General features: G+C 37.8%; 3 protein-coding genes and 1 long non-coding RNA gene across 4 annotated transcripts; 3 read left to right on the top strand and 1 right to left on the bottom strand.

The window, feature by feature from the left end:
• The first annotated feature begins 395 nt into the window (after positions 1–395).
• LOC133872962 (beta-amylase 1, chloroplastic-like) lies at positions 396–3361 on the top strand. The gene is made up of 4 exons (XM_062310662.1): positions 396–1145; positions 1709–1919; positions 2090–2200; positions 2285–3361. The coding sequence occupies exons 1-4, from the start codon at positions 544–546 to the stop codon at positions 3086–3088; spliced, it is 1728 nt and encodes a 575-aa protein (XP_062166646.1). The 5' UTR covers positions 396–543; the 3' UTR covers positions 3089–3361.
• A 953-nt stretch (positions 3362–4314) lies between these two features.
• Positions 4315–5175, bottom strand: LOC133872972 (uncharacterized). The gene is made up of 2 exons (XR_009901094.1): positions 4699–5175; positions 4315–4605 (listed from the first exon to the last, which is right to left on the bottom strand). It is a non-coding gene; the product is annotated as an uncharacterized LOC133872972 (long non-coding RNA).
• Positions 5176–6781: 1606 nt separating this feature from the next.
• On the top strand, positions 6782–10804 carry LOC133872980 (beta-amylase 1, chloroplastic-like). The gene is made up of 4 exons (XM_062310679.1): positions 6782–7223; positions 9187–9397; positions 9561–9671; positions 9750–10804. The coding sequence occupies exons 1-4, from the start codon at positions 6859–6861 to the stop codon at positions 10464–10466; spliced, it is 1404 nt and encodes a 467-aa protein (XP_062166663.1). The 5' UTR covers positions 6782–6858; the 3' UTR covers positions 10467–10804.
• A 1937-nt stretch (positions 10805–12741) lies between these two features.
• On the top strand, positions 12742–13543 carry LOC133872990 (late embryogenesis abundant protein 2). Its single transcript, XM_062310690.1, has 3 exons — positions 12742–12895; positions 12981–13181; positions 13303–13543. The coding sequence occupies exons 1-3, from the start codon at positions 12869–12871 to the stop codon at positions 13381–13383; spliced, it is 309 nt and encodes a 102-aa protein (XP_062166674.1). The 5' UTR covers positions 12742–12868; the 3' UTR covers positions 13384–13543.
• Positions 13544–20738: the final 7195 nt, after the last annotated feature.

Raw genomic sequence — 20738 nt, forward strand, 5'->3', positions numbered from 1 at the left:
ATCACGAGCCCACTCCACCCACTCCCGCCACGTGTCAAATCTCACCCTTCCATCCTTGTCCTGACATCCAGACCTTTCGTGGACGTCAAAGCAGCCGTAGAAAATAAAGAGACAAAAACCCCTACGTGTCTTGAGCCGAAAGTGCCGGACACGTGATCAGTCCCTTTCTCACACGTGTCGCCAGCTTCCAACCTCTAACTCTTCGCTGGAAGCTTCACGCGCAATGAACATCTTTACCGTCCATCCTCACGTGAAACGAGTTATCGTAGCCGTCGCCTTCTAAACCGCCCTCTCTCCGCCACGTTGCCGAACAACACGTGGCGCAAGAGTGACGGTTGTAAAAAGATTATTTTAATCTTATCCGATCTGAGCCTATAAATCCTAGACCTCCTCCGACCTTTACTCTCGCACATTCAAAATCCAAAAGCTCCAACTACAAAGCAGAAATCAAACATCCAATTATTTCAAACAGCAAAAACAGATAACTTTCCCACACTTCCTTTCACGTTCTCGCGCTTTCTTTTTTCATTTTCTGTTACACGAATGGCGTTGAGCATGACGCACCAGATCGGAACCCGTGCAGGAACATCGATTCCGGTAGAGAACGTGACCACATCCGGCGAGTCAATAGCGAAAGTGAGCGCGTCGTCGGCGTGGAAGTCTCCGGCGTCGGCACTCAGGTGCAGCGTCCAGAAGCCAGATATCGTCGAGGGATTATCGCCGCCGGTGAGCCCTTGCCGGTCGCCGGTGCTTGGGGCGACCCGGCTGGATCTATCGATGGCGTGCCAAGCATTCGCGACGGAGGTGGAAGAGCCGGCGACGGAGAGGGAGTACAGGGAGGGGGTTGCCCAGGATAAGGGGAAGGGGGTACCGGTTTACGTGATGATGCCTCTGGACAGCGTGACGATGAACAACACTGTGAACCGGAGGAAGGCGATGAACGTGAGCTTGCAGGCACTGAAGAGCGCAGGGGTGGAGGGGGTGATGATGGACGTGTGGTGGGGGTTGGTGGAGAGGGACGCGCCGGGCACGTACAACTGGGGCGGCTACACCGAGCTCATCGAGATGGCCAAGAGGCACGGCCTCAAGGTCCAGGCCGTCATGTCCTTTCACCAATGTGGCGGAAACGTCGGCGACTCCGTCACGTGCGTATCGTTCCGTCCTTCTCTTTCTTTCCTTTTTTTCTCTCTCCTATTTTCGGTCTAACATTTTTATTTTACTCGGTTTTTGTGTGGGGCGCCTGGGGACTGGGGTACACCTGCACGCTCCCTGTAGGTGTACACGTGGATGGTGTACACCTGACGAGAGGTTTATGCGAAAAGTAGATTCGCTTTTTATTGTTGGGTGTTTTCATGCTTTTACTTGATCTGGTTGGCTTTCGTAGAGGACAACAGCAATGGGGAAATTGGAATAGGATCAAATTATCGGAACTCTAGAAATTTCCTACGTGCATGTTGCTTCAAAGTACTGAGAAATGAAAACCCCACATGAAATCTGATGGGTTTTTACATTTCTTTTTTGGTTGTAGAGGTTCCCTTCTGTAGGATTGCATCTTGGACTGACAATTACTGTTTATAGTGGTGATATTACATTACTTAGGTTACCTCTCTTCCTTCTACGATGTTGGTTGCATCCTCACTTGTGTGTACGAATTAAGGACATGTTAGGTGAATTAATTGATCTGAATGGTTTGTTTCCTTGTGCACAGTATTCCTTTGCCCAAGTGGGCTGCTGAAGAGATCGACAAAGATCCGGACCTTGCGTACACAGATCAATGGGGGAGGAGGAATCATGAATATCTATCACTTGGCTGTGATACCCTCCCAGTCCTTAAGGGCCGGACACCTGTCCAGTGTTATGCCGATTTCATGCGTGCCTTCAGAGACAACTTCAAGCACGCACTTGGTGACACCATCGTGGTAATTGTTCATCCCTATAAATTGTTTTGAGTTTAATTCGTTTTGTCGGGCGATGGTTCTGGGTTGTGATATGTTCATTGCTCCTGTGAGGTTTAATTGAATTAGAACTTCCTTTGATATGCTTTGAAACTAAGTATTCTACTAAATTGTTTGTAATTCGTTCCTTCCAGGAAATCCAAGTCGGGATGGGTCCAGCAGGGGAGCTCCGATACCCTTCATATCCAGAGCAGAATGGGACATGGAAATTTCCAGGAATCGGTGCCTTCCAGTGTTACGACAAGGTATTTACGGTCTCTTTTCTTTCTTCGCGCCAATAATAATGTGAAGATTTCTAGTTCTTCTCTAATATTAATTACATGATGCAGTATATGCTGAGTAGCTTAAAAGCTGCTGCTGAATCTTCCGGTAAGTCAGAATGGGGTAGCACAGGCCCCACAGATGCTGGCCACTACAACAACTGGCCGGAAGACACCCCATTTTTCAGAAAAGAAGGTGGTTGGAAAAGCGCTTATGGTGAATTCTTCCTTGGCTGGTACTCCCAGATGCTGATAGAGCATGGCGAAAGAATACTTACCTCAGCCAAGTCGATCTTTGAGAACACAGGTGTTAAGATTTCGGTCAAGGTTGCTGGCATCCACTGGCACTATGGGACTCGGTCCCATGCCCCTGAGCTCACAGCAGGGTACTACAACACTCGTTTACGAGATGGGTACCTTCCTATTGCCCAGATGTTGGCACGCCACGATGCTGTATTCAATTTCACTTGCATTGAGATGCGCGATCACGAGCAGCCACAGGATGCCCTTTGTGCACCAGAGAAGCTTGTCAAACAAGTGGCGTTGGCTACCCAGAAAGCACAAGTCCCACTTGCTGGGGAAAATGCATTGCCTCGATATGACGGATTTGCGCACGAGCAGATCTTACAAGCATCGTCGTTGAATATTGATGGGAATCCAGACAACAGAGAGATGTGTGCATTCACATACTTGCGGATGAACCCGCAGTTATTCCAGGCGGATAACTGGGGACGTTTTGTGGGATTTGTGAAGAAGATGAAGGAAGGAAAGGATGCTCACAAGTGTAGGGAGCAGGTGGAGCGGGAAACCGAGCATTTTGTGCATGTTACCCGGCCTTTGGTGCAGGAAGCTGCTGTTGCCCTTGTGCACTAAGAATTTAGATTAGGCTTTGGTGACTTGGGAAAAAGTTCATATTGTGTGGCAAATATTCAAATAATGGTCTACGCCATGTTCGTTTTTCTATAGCTCTTATTTTTATATGCCGCGGCTATGGAAATGTATAATGTTGTCTTGTAATGCGGGGATTATAGGGTTGGTTAATTGTTTCAATACCCAAATCCTCTTTCTTTCCTCTCGTCAGGATAATACAAAACATAATAAGCATATTTATACTTATAAAATGTATTATCATATACGTTGTTATAATCTCTCTCTCCCTCTCTGTATGTGTATGCATGCTAGCGCGACCAATGTGTGGACATTGTTCGTTTAATGTTAAGCATTTGTTTTGTGAAATTGTACTATGTAAAATGTAGAAGTGAATATTCCGAAAATACATACATATGCACAGATAGAGCTAGGGATATCTCTAGTGGTGGGTAGGAATGGAAAAATACGTTTGTCTCTCTCTACCTCCCCCCCTCTTGGAGAAAGCCGTCGTATTGTTTTCTGGAATCTGGATGAAACATGTTACTCAGCCCTTTGGCCATGGCGTGGGCAATGAAAGCCAAAATTTATTGATGATGACTACTTCGAGTGTCTCAGGACGTTTCTACACTCTTCTCGGTTCTTCTATTGTTGGATAAAGAGTGTACAAAGAATCATAATTGTTTCATGGTCCCCCCTGGAGTCTTCTATCAATTTTGTGGGGGCTTGTTGTTGAGGATATATTTGTGCTGTTCCAAGTTCTATTATTTTTTGGTTGAAAGACGCATCTAGAAGTCAAGCTCTCTTCTGCTTGACTTCTTCTGCCTTTGTACTCGAGGGACAATTTCCATCTGGCTTGAGGAAATTTTGCCGTTGTACTCGAGGGACAATTTCCGTCTGGCTTGAGGAAATTTTTGCACACCTCCATTACTAGCCACTTCTAAAGCTACTCTTTTTAAACCCAATACGCAAGTACTCTATTATGAGTAACGATAGAATGAAGATTTTTATCTTTTTTGTCTTTTTAAAATTAAATCAAAATTTGACAATTATCTATTACAAATATAATCATTGCATCAATTTTAAAAGAACACAAAAAAGGTACGGCTCCTAGTCTTACTCATCCATTATAGTCTCTCCGTGTGCCAACATATCTCAAGCTGCGGGCCCTAGATTTTAACATCTTCATATTTCAACATCAAATTGCATTTTTTTCTTAGTCGGCAAAGCGGTAATGAATAATGATGATGCTTTTCTGTGACATTTTTTTTAAAGTGAAACAACTACAAGAAGAAAAAGAAAAAACAAAAAAAAGAATGAAAATAAATACAAGCAATTCAACAGATAGACAGTTAGGTGAAAGTCAAGAATGCAACTAGAGAAATATGCGGTGTAATGTGATAGATATAACAATCAGGAGTAAGAGTAAGAGAACCCTAACAAACTCCATGAGGTTGCCACCAAGGAAGGATGCGGGAACACAACGAAAGCGGGATCTCCTTCAAGGACGGCGAGTCTGAAGCCTAATCAGAATGAGATAGTGAGAAGCTTCGATATGGATATATATGAGAAAACAACTTCAATACATAGAAAAAAGCAGAAATAAAACACCAAACTCATAAATCAACAGCATCAACAGAGGAGGTGTTGGGGACGTGAGGGTTAGGCAGGGGTGCGTGAGGGCCAGGTAGATGTGTGAGGGTGGACTGAATTAACATAGGATGACAGATCTAGTTTAGAAAAATCATATCTTAAAAAATAAGTCAGTATCAAGGGCAGCGGAGACAAAGCGAAACAATGGAGGAGATGAACGGTATGGTAGATCGGAGAAGGCAGTATGACAGTAGTGGATAGGATGAGTGTGATTTTAGGGATATAGTCTCAAAAAAGGTTAATAAAGCTTCAAAAGAGGCGGATAAGGCCTTAAAAGAGTCGAAAAGCTCTAAAAAGAAGGAAGAGGAGAGTAGAAAGGGAGAGGAAGGAGGAGAGAGACAGAGAAATGCATCCCTCTTCCCATGGCAGCAACTTGGAGAGGAAGTTGAGAGCGAGAGAAGACGCCCGTCTTTTTTTTCTGTTGACAGTAAGTTAGCAAATTCAACAATAATGCAATGGGCTTTTTAAAAAAAAAACACAATAATGGGAGCGACCATCGCTAAATTGAAATCTTTTTGAGGTAATAGAATTTAAGATGTTTTCGTTTTGAGTAATGTTAGAGAAAACTCATGTTCTTTTTTATCTCAAAATGCATGTGTTTTTTAAAATTTTAATTAGATTTATGATAAATTATTATTAAATTTTGATATGATAGTAATTTTAAAAGGCTAATTAATTTTAAAAGAAAAAAGTACACATAATCCCCTCAAATTATCACTTAATTGTTAATGTACCCCTTAAATTACCAATTGTTTCAATGTTCCCCCTAAACTACAAAAAAATGTTAATATCCCCCCTAAGATCAACAAAAAGATAAAAAAGACCCTAATTTTTTTTTTGAATAAGACAATAATGTCCTCATAAATTCAAAAAATTAATACTGAAACTAAAAAACTTAAAAAATAAAAAATAAAAAATAAAAAACTTAAAAAGAAATATTTTTAAAAAATTAAATAAAAAACGAAAATTTTATTTTTAAAAAAAGAACAAATTTTTTTAATTTTTTTTTTTAAAAAGTAAACAAAAAATAACTGATTTTTTTTTTTAAAATAAAAAATAAAACAAATGAAAAAAAGAAAAAAGAAAAACCAGTTTTTATTAAATTAAAAAAACTAAAAAGAACAATTTTTTTTAAAGAAAAAAAAACAAAAAAAAAAGGAAAAAACAAAAAATAACTGAAATTTATTTATTTTTTTAAAAAATAAAACAAATGAAAAAAAACCAGTTTTTATTAAATTAAAAAATGAAAAAGAAAATTTTTTTTAAAAGAAAAAAAACTGAAATTTATCTTTTTAAAATAAAACAAATGAGAAAAAAACCTGTTTTTATTAAATTAAAAAAACGAAAAAGAAATTTTTTTTAAAAGAAAAAAAAATGAAAATTATTATTATTTTTTTTTTAAAAAAAATAAAAAACAGTTTTAATTTTTATTTTTGGAATAAATTTTTGTTATTTTATATTTTTTAATAATTTTTTTTAGTTTTTATTTTTTTTTAATAATTTTATGAAGGCATTTTTGTTATTAGGGGGACATTGACATTTTTTGGTAGTTTAAAGGGGGAGATTGACACAAATGGTAGTTTTGGAAGTACATTGACAATAATGTAATAATTTGAGAGAATTATGTGTACTTTTTTTATTTTAAAAATAGATAAAAAGAATGTCTTGTAGCTTTACTCTTGATAGACTATTAAAGTTATCCATTCGATTTTATTTGATTAAGGTTTATTTTGTTTCATGTAAGTTTGGTATTGTCAATTGATTCTTGAAAATTCAATCAAGAATGAATTCCGATTTGTTTTGAATTTTCCCTCTTGAGTCTGTTCGATATGTAATAAATTACGTTGTTGACATCAAATGACACATCATTGGTGCAAATAATTATGGACAAATTTTTCTTTCAATCTTCTACCACATTCTATTCTATTAAACTTTGACATATGTACCTCAAAAAAAAAAAAATATCTTCATATGGACAGATGTACTTAAAGGAACAATTCTTTTGAAAGAGAAATCCACGAGGAAAAAGTTTGTAAAAGAAGAAGGCGATTGATTCTCAAGAGCCAAAAAAAAAAAAAAATTAAAAGAAATAGCAGAAAAAAAAAGACTGGCCGGATCAATCGATGGCGGGCCGAGCATTGGCGACGGAGGTGGAAGCGCCAGCGACGGGGAGGGTGTACAGGAAGGGGGTTGCCCAGGATAAGGGGAAGGGGGTGCCGGTTTACGTGATGATGCCTCTGGACAGCGTGGCGATGAACAACACGGTGAACCGGAAGGAGATGAACAAGAGCTTGCAGCAGCTGAAGAGCGCAGGGGTGGAGGGGGTGATGATGGACGTGTGGTGGGGGTTGGTGGAGAGGGACGCGCCGGGCACGTACAACTGGGGCGGCTACACGGAGCTCATCGAGATGGCCAAGAGCCACGGCCTCAAGGTCCAGGCCGTCATGTCCTTTCACCAATGTGGTGGAAACGTCGGCGACTCCATCACGTGCGTATCGTTTCGTCCTCTTCTCTTTTTCCTTTTCCGCTTTCTTATTTTCTTTTTTATGAATGAATTTTCATTAACACTAATCAAGGATTACACTACACTCTAGCACTAAAGCTAGATCACCAAAACTCAAAAATACACCCAGATTGCCAACACTACAACCAAAAACAAACAACAAAAACAAGAGCTGCCTAAACCAAACAACAATAATACAACCAACAAAAGTACAATACAAAAAATTCCACCAGATGCTCAACAATAGCAATATAGCATCTAAGCCAAAGCTGTCAAAACAGGAACAACTATACAACCCAAACTATCAATGCAAAACATCAAGAGCAATACCCCAATTTTTACAAATTTCTATTTTCGTAGGTATTCATTAGGTCCACCTTAATGGTACATCTTGGTTTTCCGCCTCTCTTATGATAGTTCTTAACTACCTCTTGAGCTAAAAGAACATTCTCAGCTATGCAACTATTGGGGATAAAGGGAATTTGATGAGGGCTGATAATCCCATCCAAGCCAACAAGCAATCTATCAGCTAATATTTTGGTGATGCGCTTGTAGATAACATTGCAGCATGATATTGGCCGAAAGGCACTCATAGTAGCTGGATGCAACTTCTTAGGTGCCAAAGTAAGAATGGTTGAATTAACCCCCTTTACCCGTAGCAAAGAAGGATTAAATAGCACAAACAACCTCATTTCCCACAATCGACCAAGCAGCCTTATAAACCCCTCAGAAAACCCATCGGGTCCAGGAGCTTCATTGCAAAAATAGTACTTCTTATTTCATCTTCTGTCACATCCTTCTGCATTGCATTAATACAATCCTCCGAGAGTTTCTTACTCATCAAACTGAATTATCGCGGCTTTACTATTATCAAAAACCTGGTTGGAAGTCCCAAGTAACTTCTGATAATAATCCACAGCAATACTTCTGATCTGCTCTACATCCTCTACCCTTCTCCCTTGTACATCCCATAAATGAGTAATCACATTCTTAGAATTTTGAACCTTAACAATCCAATGAAAATAGGAATTGTTTTGGTCACCCAAATTGAGCCATTGGTTTCGGGATTTCTGTTTAAGAAAAGCCTCATAAGCTTTGCTTATAGACAAGTACTCATGGTGGCACTCATTCTCCTTCCGGACAGCAGCAGCCTTCCTAAAAGTACTTAGCACCATCCTTTGAGCTTCGTCCAGCCTCTCCTTAGCTTGCATTACCCTTTGTTTAATACCCCCATAAACCTCCTTATTCTTAATTTTCAAGACTTTCTTCACTACCTTCAACTTCTGAACAATGGAGTACCTACAACCCCTATACACCGCCCTAGAAAGAAACCTATCGTTTTCAGTCCAAATCCCAAGCTTTGAAACTTTCCTATAGATATAATCACAGGAGAGTGATCCGAGGACCACCCCCCCCCCCCCCCCCCCTTCTTCTTCCCCCTCTCCTCAGCCAAAATTCATTAACTCGAACTCTATCTAGTTTCTTAGCGCAACAAAACTCCCCTCTTTCCTTTTATTATTCCACGTAAAATTACAACTAGTAGAAGCCAAATCCAGAACCTCAATTTGATTGAGACACTCCCCAACCTCAATCTCACAGTTGCTAAGCTTATCACAACCCCATTTTTCTTGCAAACTCTTCACCACATTAAAGTCCCCTGCCAATAACCAAGGAACCTTCCCAGTCTACTGCTTAAGACACACCAAATTTTGCCACAACCTTCTCCTTTCCACCTCTTTGTTAGCACCATAATCAAACATTTGGAACCATCTAGCCTAGATGATCTAGGTTACCTCTCTTCCTTCTTCGATGTTGGCTGCAGCCTCACTTGTGAGTTGTGAGTACAAATTAGGGACATGTTTGGTGAATTAATTGATGTCTTGATATTGTTATGTGATGGTTTATAAGTTTATACATAGATCTGAATGGTAAGTTTCCTTGTGTACAGTATTCCTCTGCCCAAGTGGGCTGTGGAAGAGATTGACAAAGATCCGGACCTTGCGTACACGGATCAATGGGGGAGGAGGAATTATGAGTATCTATCACTTGGCTGTGATACCCTCCCAGTCCTTAAAGGCCGGACACCTGTCCAGCATTATGCTGATTTCATGTCTGCCTTCAGAGACAACTTCAAGCACGCACTTGGTGACACCATCGTGGTAATTGCTCATCCCTATAAATTGTTTTGAGTTTAATTCATTTTGGTAGGCGATAGTTCTGGGTTGTGATATGTTCATTGTGAGGTTTAATTCAATTAGATTTTCCTTTGATATGCCATTAAACTAATGGTCAGTTAAGTTGTTTGTAATTCGTTCCTTCCAGGAAATCCAAGTCGGGATGGGTCCAGCAGGGGAGCTCCGATACCCTTCATATCCAGAGCAGAATGGGACATGGAAATTTCCAGGAATCGGTGCCTTCCAGTGTTATGACAAGGTATTTACAGTCTCTTTTCTTTCTTAGAGCCAATAATATGAAGATTTCTTGTTCTCTAATATTAATTACATGATGCAGTATTTGCTGGGTAGCTTAAAAGCTGCTGCTGAAGCTTCCGGTAAGCCAAGATGGGGTAGCACAGGCCCCACAGATGCTGGTCACTACAACAACTGGCCGGAAGACACCCGATTTTTCAGAAGAGAAGGTGGGGGTTGGAGTAGCCCTTATGGTGAATTCTTCCTTAGCTGGTACTCCCAGATGCTAATAGACCATGGCGAAAGAATACTTACCTCAGCCAAGTCGATCTTTGAGAACACAGGTGTTAAGATTTCGGTCAAGATTGCTGGCATCCACTGGCACTATGGGACTCGGTCCCATGCCCCTGAGCTCACAGCAGGGTACTACAACACTCGTTTACGAGATGGGTACCTTCCTATTGCCCAGATGTTGGCACGCCACAATGCTATATTCAATTTCACTTGCATTGAGATGCGCGATCATGAGCAGCCACAGGATGCTCGTTGTGCACCAGAGAAGCTTGTCAGACAAGTGGCGTTGGCTACCCTGAAAGCACAAGTCCCACTTGCTGGGGAAAATGCATTGCCTCGATATGATGAATATGCGTATGAGCAGATCTTACGAGCATCGTCGTTGAATATAGATGGTAATAAGGACAACAGAGGGATGTGTGCATTCACGTACTTGCGTATGAACCCGCAGTTATTCCAGGCGGATAACTGGGGACGTTTTGTTGCATTTGTCAAGAAGATGAAGGAAGGAAGGGGAGCTCACTAGTGTTGGGAGCAGGTGGAGCAGGAAGCCGAGGATTTTTTGCATGTTAGGCAGTCATTGGTGCAGGAAGCTGCTGTTACCCTTATGCACTAAGAATTTAGGTTAGGCTTTGGGGACTTGGGGAACAAGCTCACATCGTGGCAAATAATGGTCTCTCTGCCATGTTCTTTTTTCTGTAGCTATTTTTTATATGCCGTGTGATGCAGAATAAGGTAAGAAAAAAATATTCGGTCTTTAGGTTTATGAAGGACTAGAGTTTCACTGCTCTTGGTAGACTCTCACCACAAAAAATGAAGAGGAATCACGCTTCCATGAAATAAATATTATTTTTTCTTAAATCATATTCTGTCTCTATAGGAGTACAAAGAGTCTTTAAATACACTATAAAATAAACCTTAACTCTAATTAGATTGTCTTTGGGCTAAGCTCGTTTTTGAATTATAAAATAATTCCAACTTTATTTTGACCGACTTTAAGTGAAACTCATTATTGAATTGTAAAATACATACCTAAATAATCAATAAAACCTACATAAATCTAAAGTCTCCTTATTTGGTCTTGACAGGATTATACATAACATATTTATAGTTATAATTGTATTATCATATTATTCATATACGTTCTTATAATCTGTCTCTAGCTCCCTCTCTGTATGCCCGTTTGTGTACATATTTTTGACTCAGTGATGTCAAATTATATGATTACTCTCTTCCCTTTAACGTAAATCATTTGTTTTCTGGAGTTGTGCTATTTCAAAGATTTTTCGATATCTCTGAATAGATATTTATCATGAAATCAATTATCTTCATCATACTTTAACTTATGCACAGATAGTGCTGGTGATATCTATAAATCTAATGGTGGGGAGTAACGACGAAACATCTTACTCAGCCCTGATAAGTGATAGCTACAAATTTATTGATGATGACTACATGCAGTGTCTCGGGATCTTTCTACAGTCTTCTACGGTTCTTCTATTGTGAAAAATATCTTCAGTACCCCTGGAATCTTATCTCAAATTTGAGGGGGCTTGTCGGTAAAGATGTATTTGTCCCTTTCCAAGTTCTCCTATTCAGATTTTTCTGGTTGAAAGACGCTTCGAGAAGTTTAGTGCTAAGGGATAAGGGTCGGCTCGATAAATTTTAAGGCATAAAGCGGTGAGGTAATTTTTTATATTTAAAAATTAAAATTATTATTTTTATTTAATATGTCAATCATAGCACTTATTTTGTATTTCTAAAATGTATTTTAAAACTTTTCATTTTTTTTTTTAATTTTTTTCATAACTTATTAGATATAAAATGGCTTATCACTTTATTCAAAGACATAAAATAATAAGATTTAAAGAAAAATAAAAGAAAATTAAAAATAAGTTATATAACAACTGATTTGTAATAAAATATAATGCGGAAAAAATTGTTGGGATATTGAAAAAACTCAATGAGGGTGTGATTCTATCTATCATACACAATGTAAACAATGACAATTTATGCATTTTGAAAACTTTTTCATATTTTTTTAAACATTCAATTTAAATAAATGTTGGAGAAAAAATTATGCACGTTAGACTAATTTCTTGAATGTACAAATGAGACTTTTAAAAAGAGTAAATAAGGACTTTTCAAGAATTTATGAATTTTTTTGAGACTTTCAATTTGTAATTACTTTTACTATAATTAAAGACCTTAATTAGAAACTATTTATTAAATTTTTACTATATTAGAGTCTTAAAAAATTTGTTTTAAAAATAACCTTTATTGTACAATTATTAAGTGGGTGCCTTAACTTTTTACCATATTAGAGTTTTAAAATGTTTTTTTGAGTATTAATTTTTTTTTAAAAAAAATATTTATTATATAATTATTAATTGAAAGCTTTATTCAATTAGAGACTTTAATCGACAGCCTCGAGCAGCCCATGAGTTTTATATTAAAATGGTCAACAAAAGTAAATCACAGTATAAAACTTGCCGCGTCTCATTCGGTGCTAAGAATCGTGTATCCATTTAGACCAGACAAAAAGATCTTTTCAAAAGCTCCCTTTGAGATGCAATCCTCACAAGGTGTGGATAGTAGACACCAGGCTTTCTGTGGCCTATATCACAACACAAGTTTACCGTAGATCGTGGACACGTGTGTACTTAGTTCTCGTGAAGCCGAAAATTCAGTCACCCAATGCCCATTTCAAAGGCCGACATACACGCTCTGTACCTTCGATCAACCGACACGTGTGATAGCAGTATGGATGACTGACACGTGTCACTCCTCCAAGGACCCCTAGGGTGCTATAAATACTCCAAACAAACAACACTCTAAACAAACAGCGTAGAATAACATTGAGATCTAGAGATAAACTTGTTTAATATTTTTAGTTCGGGTATTATTGTATTACTTTTCTGAGCAAATATGTCTAACACGCAATCCCAAGTCCAGGTAGGAAATTAAGATTTTTCAATGAGGATGCATGGTAATCACCGTGTTTGCTAAGTATTGACTCTTTAGTTGTTGGTGAGTACAGGGCAAGGGTGAGGAGTTGTTGCAGTCCACAAAGGATGCAGCCGGTGCAGCTCAAAACAAGACCGCTGATGCAGCTCAAGCAGCTAAAAACAAGACGTGTGATGCGGCTCAATCAGCTAAAAACACGACGTCTGATGCAGCTCAATCAGCTGGCAAGTCTGCCCAACAAGGGAAGGAACAGAGTACCGGTTTCATCCAGCAGGTTGTCTGTTTTTCTCCCTTTAGATCGATGCTAATGTGATGGGTATTTGTCTATCTTTCATTGTGTATGTCTTTTAGTTTGGAGCTTCACAAATCACAGTGCAATATTTGTCTTGTTACAGACAGGAGAACAGGTGATGAGCATGGCTCAGGGCGCTGTGGGCACTGTGAAGAACACACTTGGAATGGGTGACAAGAAATGAACGAAAAACAGCTTTCTGTCTCTCATTATGATGTCTTCCTGCATTAATGCATGGATTTAGGTTTTTCTAGGTTCTAGCTCTTTCCCAATTCTGGGACAAGCAAAATTGTAATAAAGCCTTTTGTGGCTTAGTAATAATGCAAAACAAACTTATTTTGTTTGACCACCTTCATTCTCTAACTGCAAATGCTATATTATTTCCTTCTATATATAATGTGGCAAATGATAAATGCTAGAAATGCTACATTTTAAAAACCAACTAGACAGCGACAGAATTAAGAAACAGATACATGCAAAACATCAAAGGAAACAAGAGGAATAACAAAGTTTTGGTGGGGAAGAGTAGACCATGAAATATTCCTCAGCTAGGTTGCATCCCTTCTTAGCTAAAGCATCAGCACGCTTGGTAATATGCCTGAATGAGTGCTTGATTCTCTTATGTTAAACCTGCATACTCTTTAAAAGTAAAATTACTCCCGAGTGCAGCTGATTCCAAAAAAAATTATCCACTATAGAAAAACCAAATTACATATAGTATTTACTTAAGAAGCATTTATAGTGAAACCTTATGCGTACAGCAATAAATGACCCATTTGTCTTTTTATCGCAATAGCTTTAGAAGTTTGGCCATTCTTCTATCAAGCTTTCTCTGCAACCCGAAACTTCAATGGCTAAAGGTTTGATTTGTGTGGTTTAATGAAGTCTAAGAGAGAGGTTAGAGAACAAAGGTGTAAGAACCAAAAAGCTTTCTACAAGAACAAAATAATGGCTTTAGGGTCTATTGAAAATCATGCCTTATGATCGTTACATAGGCCTTGGAAAAAATAAAGGTTTGAGGTGTAATTAAGTCGGTTTAAGAAAAATATTGTCCAAAGAGGCAACGTTTGAACAAGAGTAAGTCGCGTACGAACGCGTGTTAATTAGGATTTCACCATTTATCGCATGCGGCATTCGAATGGAGTAGAAATGTCATTGCGATAGAGTGTCTCGAATCTAGCTTGATGACCTTTGCGTTCGAACCCCCATCGAACGATCTTGTAAAATACTTCTGTTCGAACTACTTGCGAACATTGCTTTCCGTGGTAGCTTGTAAAACAAATTGATTCAACCTTATCGCCCTTCTGATCGACCCTTTCTAGAGCTTAAAATTTTACTTCATGAAGTCTTTCGTTACAACAATTTGCAATCGGCACTGCGATAGGTCCATTTTTGAATTCAGTTCTTAAAATTCTTGAATATCTCGTTCGAATGCCTTCTAAATGGTCTTGCGACTAACATCTTGTGTTCTTCAATTTTAATTATGTTTTGAACCTCAACTTAACCACTAAACCTAGGCTTACAATCCAACAGGTTTTGATATTGAATTTTCCAATAATATATAACTTACGTAGAAAGATTGTAGGGTACTTAACAGGCTTTCCAAGCCCATAAAGCAAAAATAGAAGTAACATGGGTGGAGGTTAAATCTGACGTTAAAATATAAATATGAGATAATTTCTTTTTAAAAGAGTTTATAAATAATTAGTACGTTTGGTTTGCTTCTTTATAAAAGAAAGTACTTGAGTTTCAAAAGTGACAAAATTAATTTTTGTACTTGGCAAATTTCTTAATTTGATATTTCCTTCCATCTAAAAATCCTAACGGAATTTTTTTCCATAGGACCATTAGGTATAAAAAGCTGTGTAACCAATAAAATGTTGTCGTGTACAAAATTCCATCTGAGCTTGACACCTAATGTTAGAAATAATCAATGTTTTTAACCTGTCTTACTTCATAGCATGCGAATAAACAAAATATAAGCATACCTTTATTGTTTGATGATAAGTTTTCCATCTTTGATTTTGCGACCGTCGTCCTGTTTATAGTGTGTGTGGAGGAATCTAGTCTCTCAACCTTAATTTTCAGATGACCTAATGAAATCTAATGGGTCAACTCCATTTATTTATAGGGTGAGAGTACATGGCTTCCTCAAGTGCTTACATAATTGGTCCAGTCCATTATAGACCCAAAATAAAAAAGGACTATGCTAATCCACCCAACAGGATTAAATACAACAATCTCCCACTTGGACAACATAAGTCACTTAGACACAAAACAAACGCAAATATGCATTTCAAAACACCGTCTAATCCAAAAGTGTTTACAAGTGACAAGTTATAATACATCGAGAGGATGCATAACATACAACAAGTACTTAAAATCACATGATTAAGACATAAAATGCAAGTATAAAAATCAAATAGCACAATAGTGATCACTACATATTCATATGAAGCCAATCGAGACTCGTATACAATGTCTTGTAGCACAACACCAATGTCATAGTTCATACAAATGCGCGCAGAACAATACATGACAACACAAAATGAGTACTCACAAACCACAAAACGCACATAACTCCCACTAACTCAATAGAACAGAAGATTCTAATAAACCCATATGAGTTACATGCTCCTCAAACACTCTAGGAGACAATCCTTAGTTAGCAGATCCGCTAACATATGTTCTGTGGGAGTATGCACAACACATATGTGAGACTCAGCTACTTTCTCTCTAACAAACAAATGTCAATATGTTCAAATTGCGAAGAGCTTTCAGTGTTCCGAGAGAAAGAAACAACTGTAGAATTATCACAAAAATATCTTTAGCGGCTTCGCAATAGTATCCATAATAACCAGCCCTGAGATAAAATTTCGCAGCCACATAACCTGACATGAAGCTTGGTAACAAGCTATATACTCTACCTCCATAGTTGAGGAAGCTGTAAGCGTCTGTTTGACAATTTCCACAAAACAACTCCTCCTGCCATCATAAAAGTATATCTAGAAGTGGATCTCCTATCATCATAAAAGCCTCATCGGAATATCCCATTGCATTAAGAATATCGAATCGTCGATATGTCAGCATAAAATCTTTAATTAGTGCCCTTCAAGTATCTCAGTACTTTCTTTGCATTTGTCCAGTGACTTAAACCTGGATCACTCAAGTATCTCCCAAGTACACCTATAGCATAAGTAATATTAGGTCGTGTACACACTTGAGCATACATTAAAACTGCCCACAACTGATGCATATGGAATTGCTTGCATTTGAGTCATTTCATTATCACTCTGGAGACATTGAGACTTTGAAAATACATTACTTCTCACAATTGGTGCCTTTTTAGGAGAGTAGGACTGCATATGAAACTTACTCAAAACTTAGTCAATAAAGATTTTCTGAGACAGCTCAAGAACACCATTATTTCTGTCACGAAGAATCTGTATACCTGATACATAAGAGGCCTTATCAAGGTCTTTCATATCAAAATGGGAAGACAACACACACTTAGTTTCAAACAGGAGCTCATTATCATTTGCTGCAAGTAATATATCATCCACATAAAACACAAGAAAAATATATCTGCTCCCACTGACCTTTAAATATATATACATTGTTCAACAACATTTTCCTTGAAACCACAAGAGGTTACACTTCCATCAAATTTCAAATACCACTACCTTGAAACTTGTTTAATCTCATAAATTAACCTTTCAATTCTTGACCTAGAAATATGGTCCAAACGTCTGTACCACAACATAGAGAAAATGTCAATGTTCCTACTACACTAGGAAACAACCACATCATTCACAAAATAAGTACTAGAAGAGAAATGAGATAAAGAATGTATCAAGTCAATCATGTATAACCCACTACACAATATGCTAGAACCAACCACAACAAAATTATTATAAATGATAACCATTCAATTTCCAATCTCAAAAAAATGTATCCATATTTGTCCAAAATAGAAATAGAGATAAGGTTCATTCTAATAAAAGATACAAAAGCAGTTCATTTTAGATCCAAAAATGCCCAGAGGCGAGAACAAGCTTTGCGATGCCAATATATTCAACTTCAACCTCCATGCCGTTTCCCATGTTCACCTTCAACTCCTCATTACTCGGCTTTCTGGTGCTTTGTAATTCATTTCTTTTCTAACCAAGCCGTATATTTCTTGCAATTTGTCTTCTTGTGCCCATACACATGACAAAAGTTACATTTTCCTTTGAATTCTTCTATCTTAGGCTCCAAAGAGACACCTATGCTAGTTTGTTGAGAAAACTTTATAAATTTCTTACTTTATGTGTTTCGTTGCCACTATTGTTGTCCTTATAAAATTTTCTCTTAAAATGTCCACTATCATTTGTTATCATAAAAATAACATGAGATTTTTCCTTTTTTATCACCTCTTCTTCTTGAGTGACTATAGCAGTCATTTCACTCAAGCTACACTCATCTCTCTAAGCATTGTAGGCGGTTTTAAGGGCATCAAATTGAGATGGTAACACCATCATAAGTGGTAGTGGTAAGTAATTTCATGAAAGTTCCCTTCTCTGCTCTGTCGAACTTAGTAAACTTATCCCCAACAGCAGCCAAAAAATTCTTAACACTATCAGTACAAGTAATACTTTGCCTAATAGACTTGTCAATAGTGTACTTCATGATTATAAGACAAGTCCTATTGGAATGCCCCTATCGTTCATAGTAGGTCTTTTCTTCAGCAGAACTTTTCTCAGTAAGTGTAGTAGGTGCCTCAACCCTCAAAGCCAAATCAAGATTCATGATAGCTAAATTGATAGTGAGAGACTCATACCAATCTTCATAATTAGTCCCCGTCATAGTTTTGATGGAAGATAATGAGAGGGACAAACCTTGATTTCTCAAAACTGAGAACATCACAAGACTTTATTATACATGTAAAAAACAAAAACATGCACTCATATAGTCATCATATTTTTCATGCTAGAGTCACATGCACAATAGACTCTTGTGCAAATTGTTTTTCTTAACATTTTATATTAGAGTTCTACACACAATGAATTTATACACATGATAAAGCAAAATAATCAAACACAACGACTTGAGATGACCCGCTATCGAGAGGATAAGACTTAGTCATCAAGTGCAAAGTATTTAATAATTTCTTTACCGTCCTATTCATTCTACCAAAACCCTGATTTACCGATAGGGCAAATTAGTTATTCATATGGACTTTAGTAAAATTGTGGTTCACAAAATAATCACCCCAATTAATTTATCATGATTAGTCCCACAATAGGTGAGTATATAATCAATAAAACGGCTCAACGATTTATCATTATTAGTCTCATGATAGGTGAGTTTATATATAATCAATCCAAACCATTGGTCATATACATGAGAGCATAGTCCATATTGCACTAAAATTCCAATGAAAGTCAAACAAAACCTAGTTATTTGTCATGATTAGTAAATGATAGGCGGGTACATAACTGATCAAAACACTAAAATTATTCATAAACCCAAAAAAACCATTACAGTTTTGATGTACAATAATCCTTCATTGCAGTAAAGATTTTTAAGAGTGTTGCAAGCAAAACAAAATTAATTAAATAAAAAATGAAGAAATAAAAACAATTATTCACTTTTGGGATTTTAACCAACTTTGGGAAATAAGGCAAGTCATATAAAAATTTGCTCATAAAAGAAATATCTCATTTTTTTCCTTTTTATTTATTTATTTATTATTATTATAAGTCATGAGCAATATAGATCTATATATATTGTTTTTATTTCTTCATTTTTTATTTAATTAATTTTGTTTTGCTTGCAACACTCTTAAAAATCTTCGGTTTTTCTATATTGTTGTATATATAGATTATATATATAGATGAAATCTAATATTTTTCTCCAGAGGAAAAACCGAAGAAGGAAAAGCTTTGCGTTTGCTTGGTTTTCGCTCGGGGGTGGGGGCGGGGGGTGGGGCGGGGGGGAGCTTCACGCCTTCCCCTCCGGGTGCTGGTGTCTCCCCTTAGCCTTTATGGTTATGGTGGTTTTTTTGTTCCTCCTTGACTTGTTTTCAGGGGTGGATGGTCCGTTTCTTCAAGCTATAGGGCTGTTGGAAGTTTGTTTCTTCACGGTTGTTTTGAACCGGTGGAGGTTTTTTTGGTTTGTTGGTTCTTTGTTTTTCTGTTGTTCTTTGGTGCAAGTAGAGGTTTCAGGTGCTGGGGTTTTCCGGTGAGCTCCGTGAAGAGGATGGCGTGTGTTGTGTGTTTTTGGAAGATTTGTTTGGATCGAAATTTTCTGATCTAGATTTACGCTTCTCTCTCCATGATTGCGCAACACTGACCTCATGTTTGGGTTCCCCGGCGTTCTCCGAGTCCCTCGACGTTCGGCGTGTTCTCCACCGCCTCCTCCTCACCGGCGTGTGGCAATCACGCGCCAGAGACCTTCCTGGCATGTGATGGCTACGTGCTACTCTCCCAGCTTCCTTTCCCTCGTCGGATGGCGGTTCTCGGAAGATCGCTCCATCACTTCATTGAGCATCTGTTTGGGTTGTATTGGTTTTTGGTTTTCTTAGTTGCAGTGGTCCGGCCATCTTCGTTTGTGGGGGTGTTTGTCGGTTGCTGTATTTTTTAGTTAGATTTGCAAGCTACCTGTTAGATGCTTGGATTTTATTGGAGTTTTTCGTTTTTTAGAGTAGATCAACCATCTTTTTTTAGTAGTGGTGCTTATTTGGTTGGGGTGGCTTCCAATGTATGATCTTGTAATCTTTGGATGTTTTTTAGGTAGTTTGCTCCCAAATCAGAACTTAATTCTGATTTTCTGTTTAGGGAATCTTGGTATTCCTTAACATTGTAATGGAACCTTTGGGTCTTTGGTTTGTTTTAATGAAAGTAGTACCCTTTTATCAAAAAAAAAAGAAAAAAAAAAAGATTATATATATAGATATATATCTCATGTACAAAATATGAAATAGAAAATTCCAAGTAAAAGCAGCGGGTGGCATGAAACAGACAAAGCCACCATAAAATTCAATGAAATCCCACCAAATAACAAAAGAAAAAAAAAACAAAAAACAAAAATCAAAACCTCTCATTGCAGTTGGCACACATATTGTTAAAGTAAAAGCAAACAAACCCAATGCATTTGCCCACCGAAGTGCAATCAAACCCACTCTCCACAATTGCCGTGTATGAACGTTCACGGTGCTGTAGTGAACATTTATACACAGCGGATCGAGCGAACAGATCGACTCTGATACCAATTGTTAGAAATAATCAATGTTAATCTGTCTTACTTTATAGCACGTGAATAAACAAAATATAAGCGTACCTTCATTGTTTGATAATGAGTTTTCTATATCTGATTTTGCAGTTATCGTTTTGTTTATAATGTGTGTGGAGGAGTCTAGTCTCTCAACCCTAATTTTCAGATGACCTAATGAAGTTTAATGGGCCAACTCCATTTATTTATAGGGTGAGAGTACATGGCTTCCTCAAGTGCTTACATAATTGATCCAGCCCATTATGAACCTAAAATAAAAGGAGACTA

Source organism: Alnus glutinosa, chromosome 1 (genome assembly GCF_958979055.1).
Source record: "Alnus glutinosa chromosome 1, dhAlnGlut1.1, whole genome shotgun sequence".
NCBI classification, from domain to species: Eukaryota; Viridiplantae; Streptophyta; class Magnoliopsida; order Fagales; family Betulaceae; genus Alnus; species Alnus glutinosa.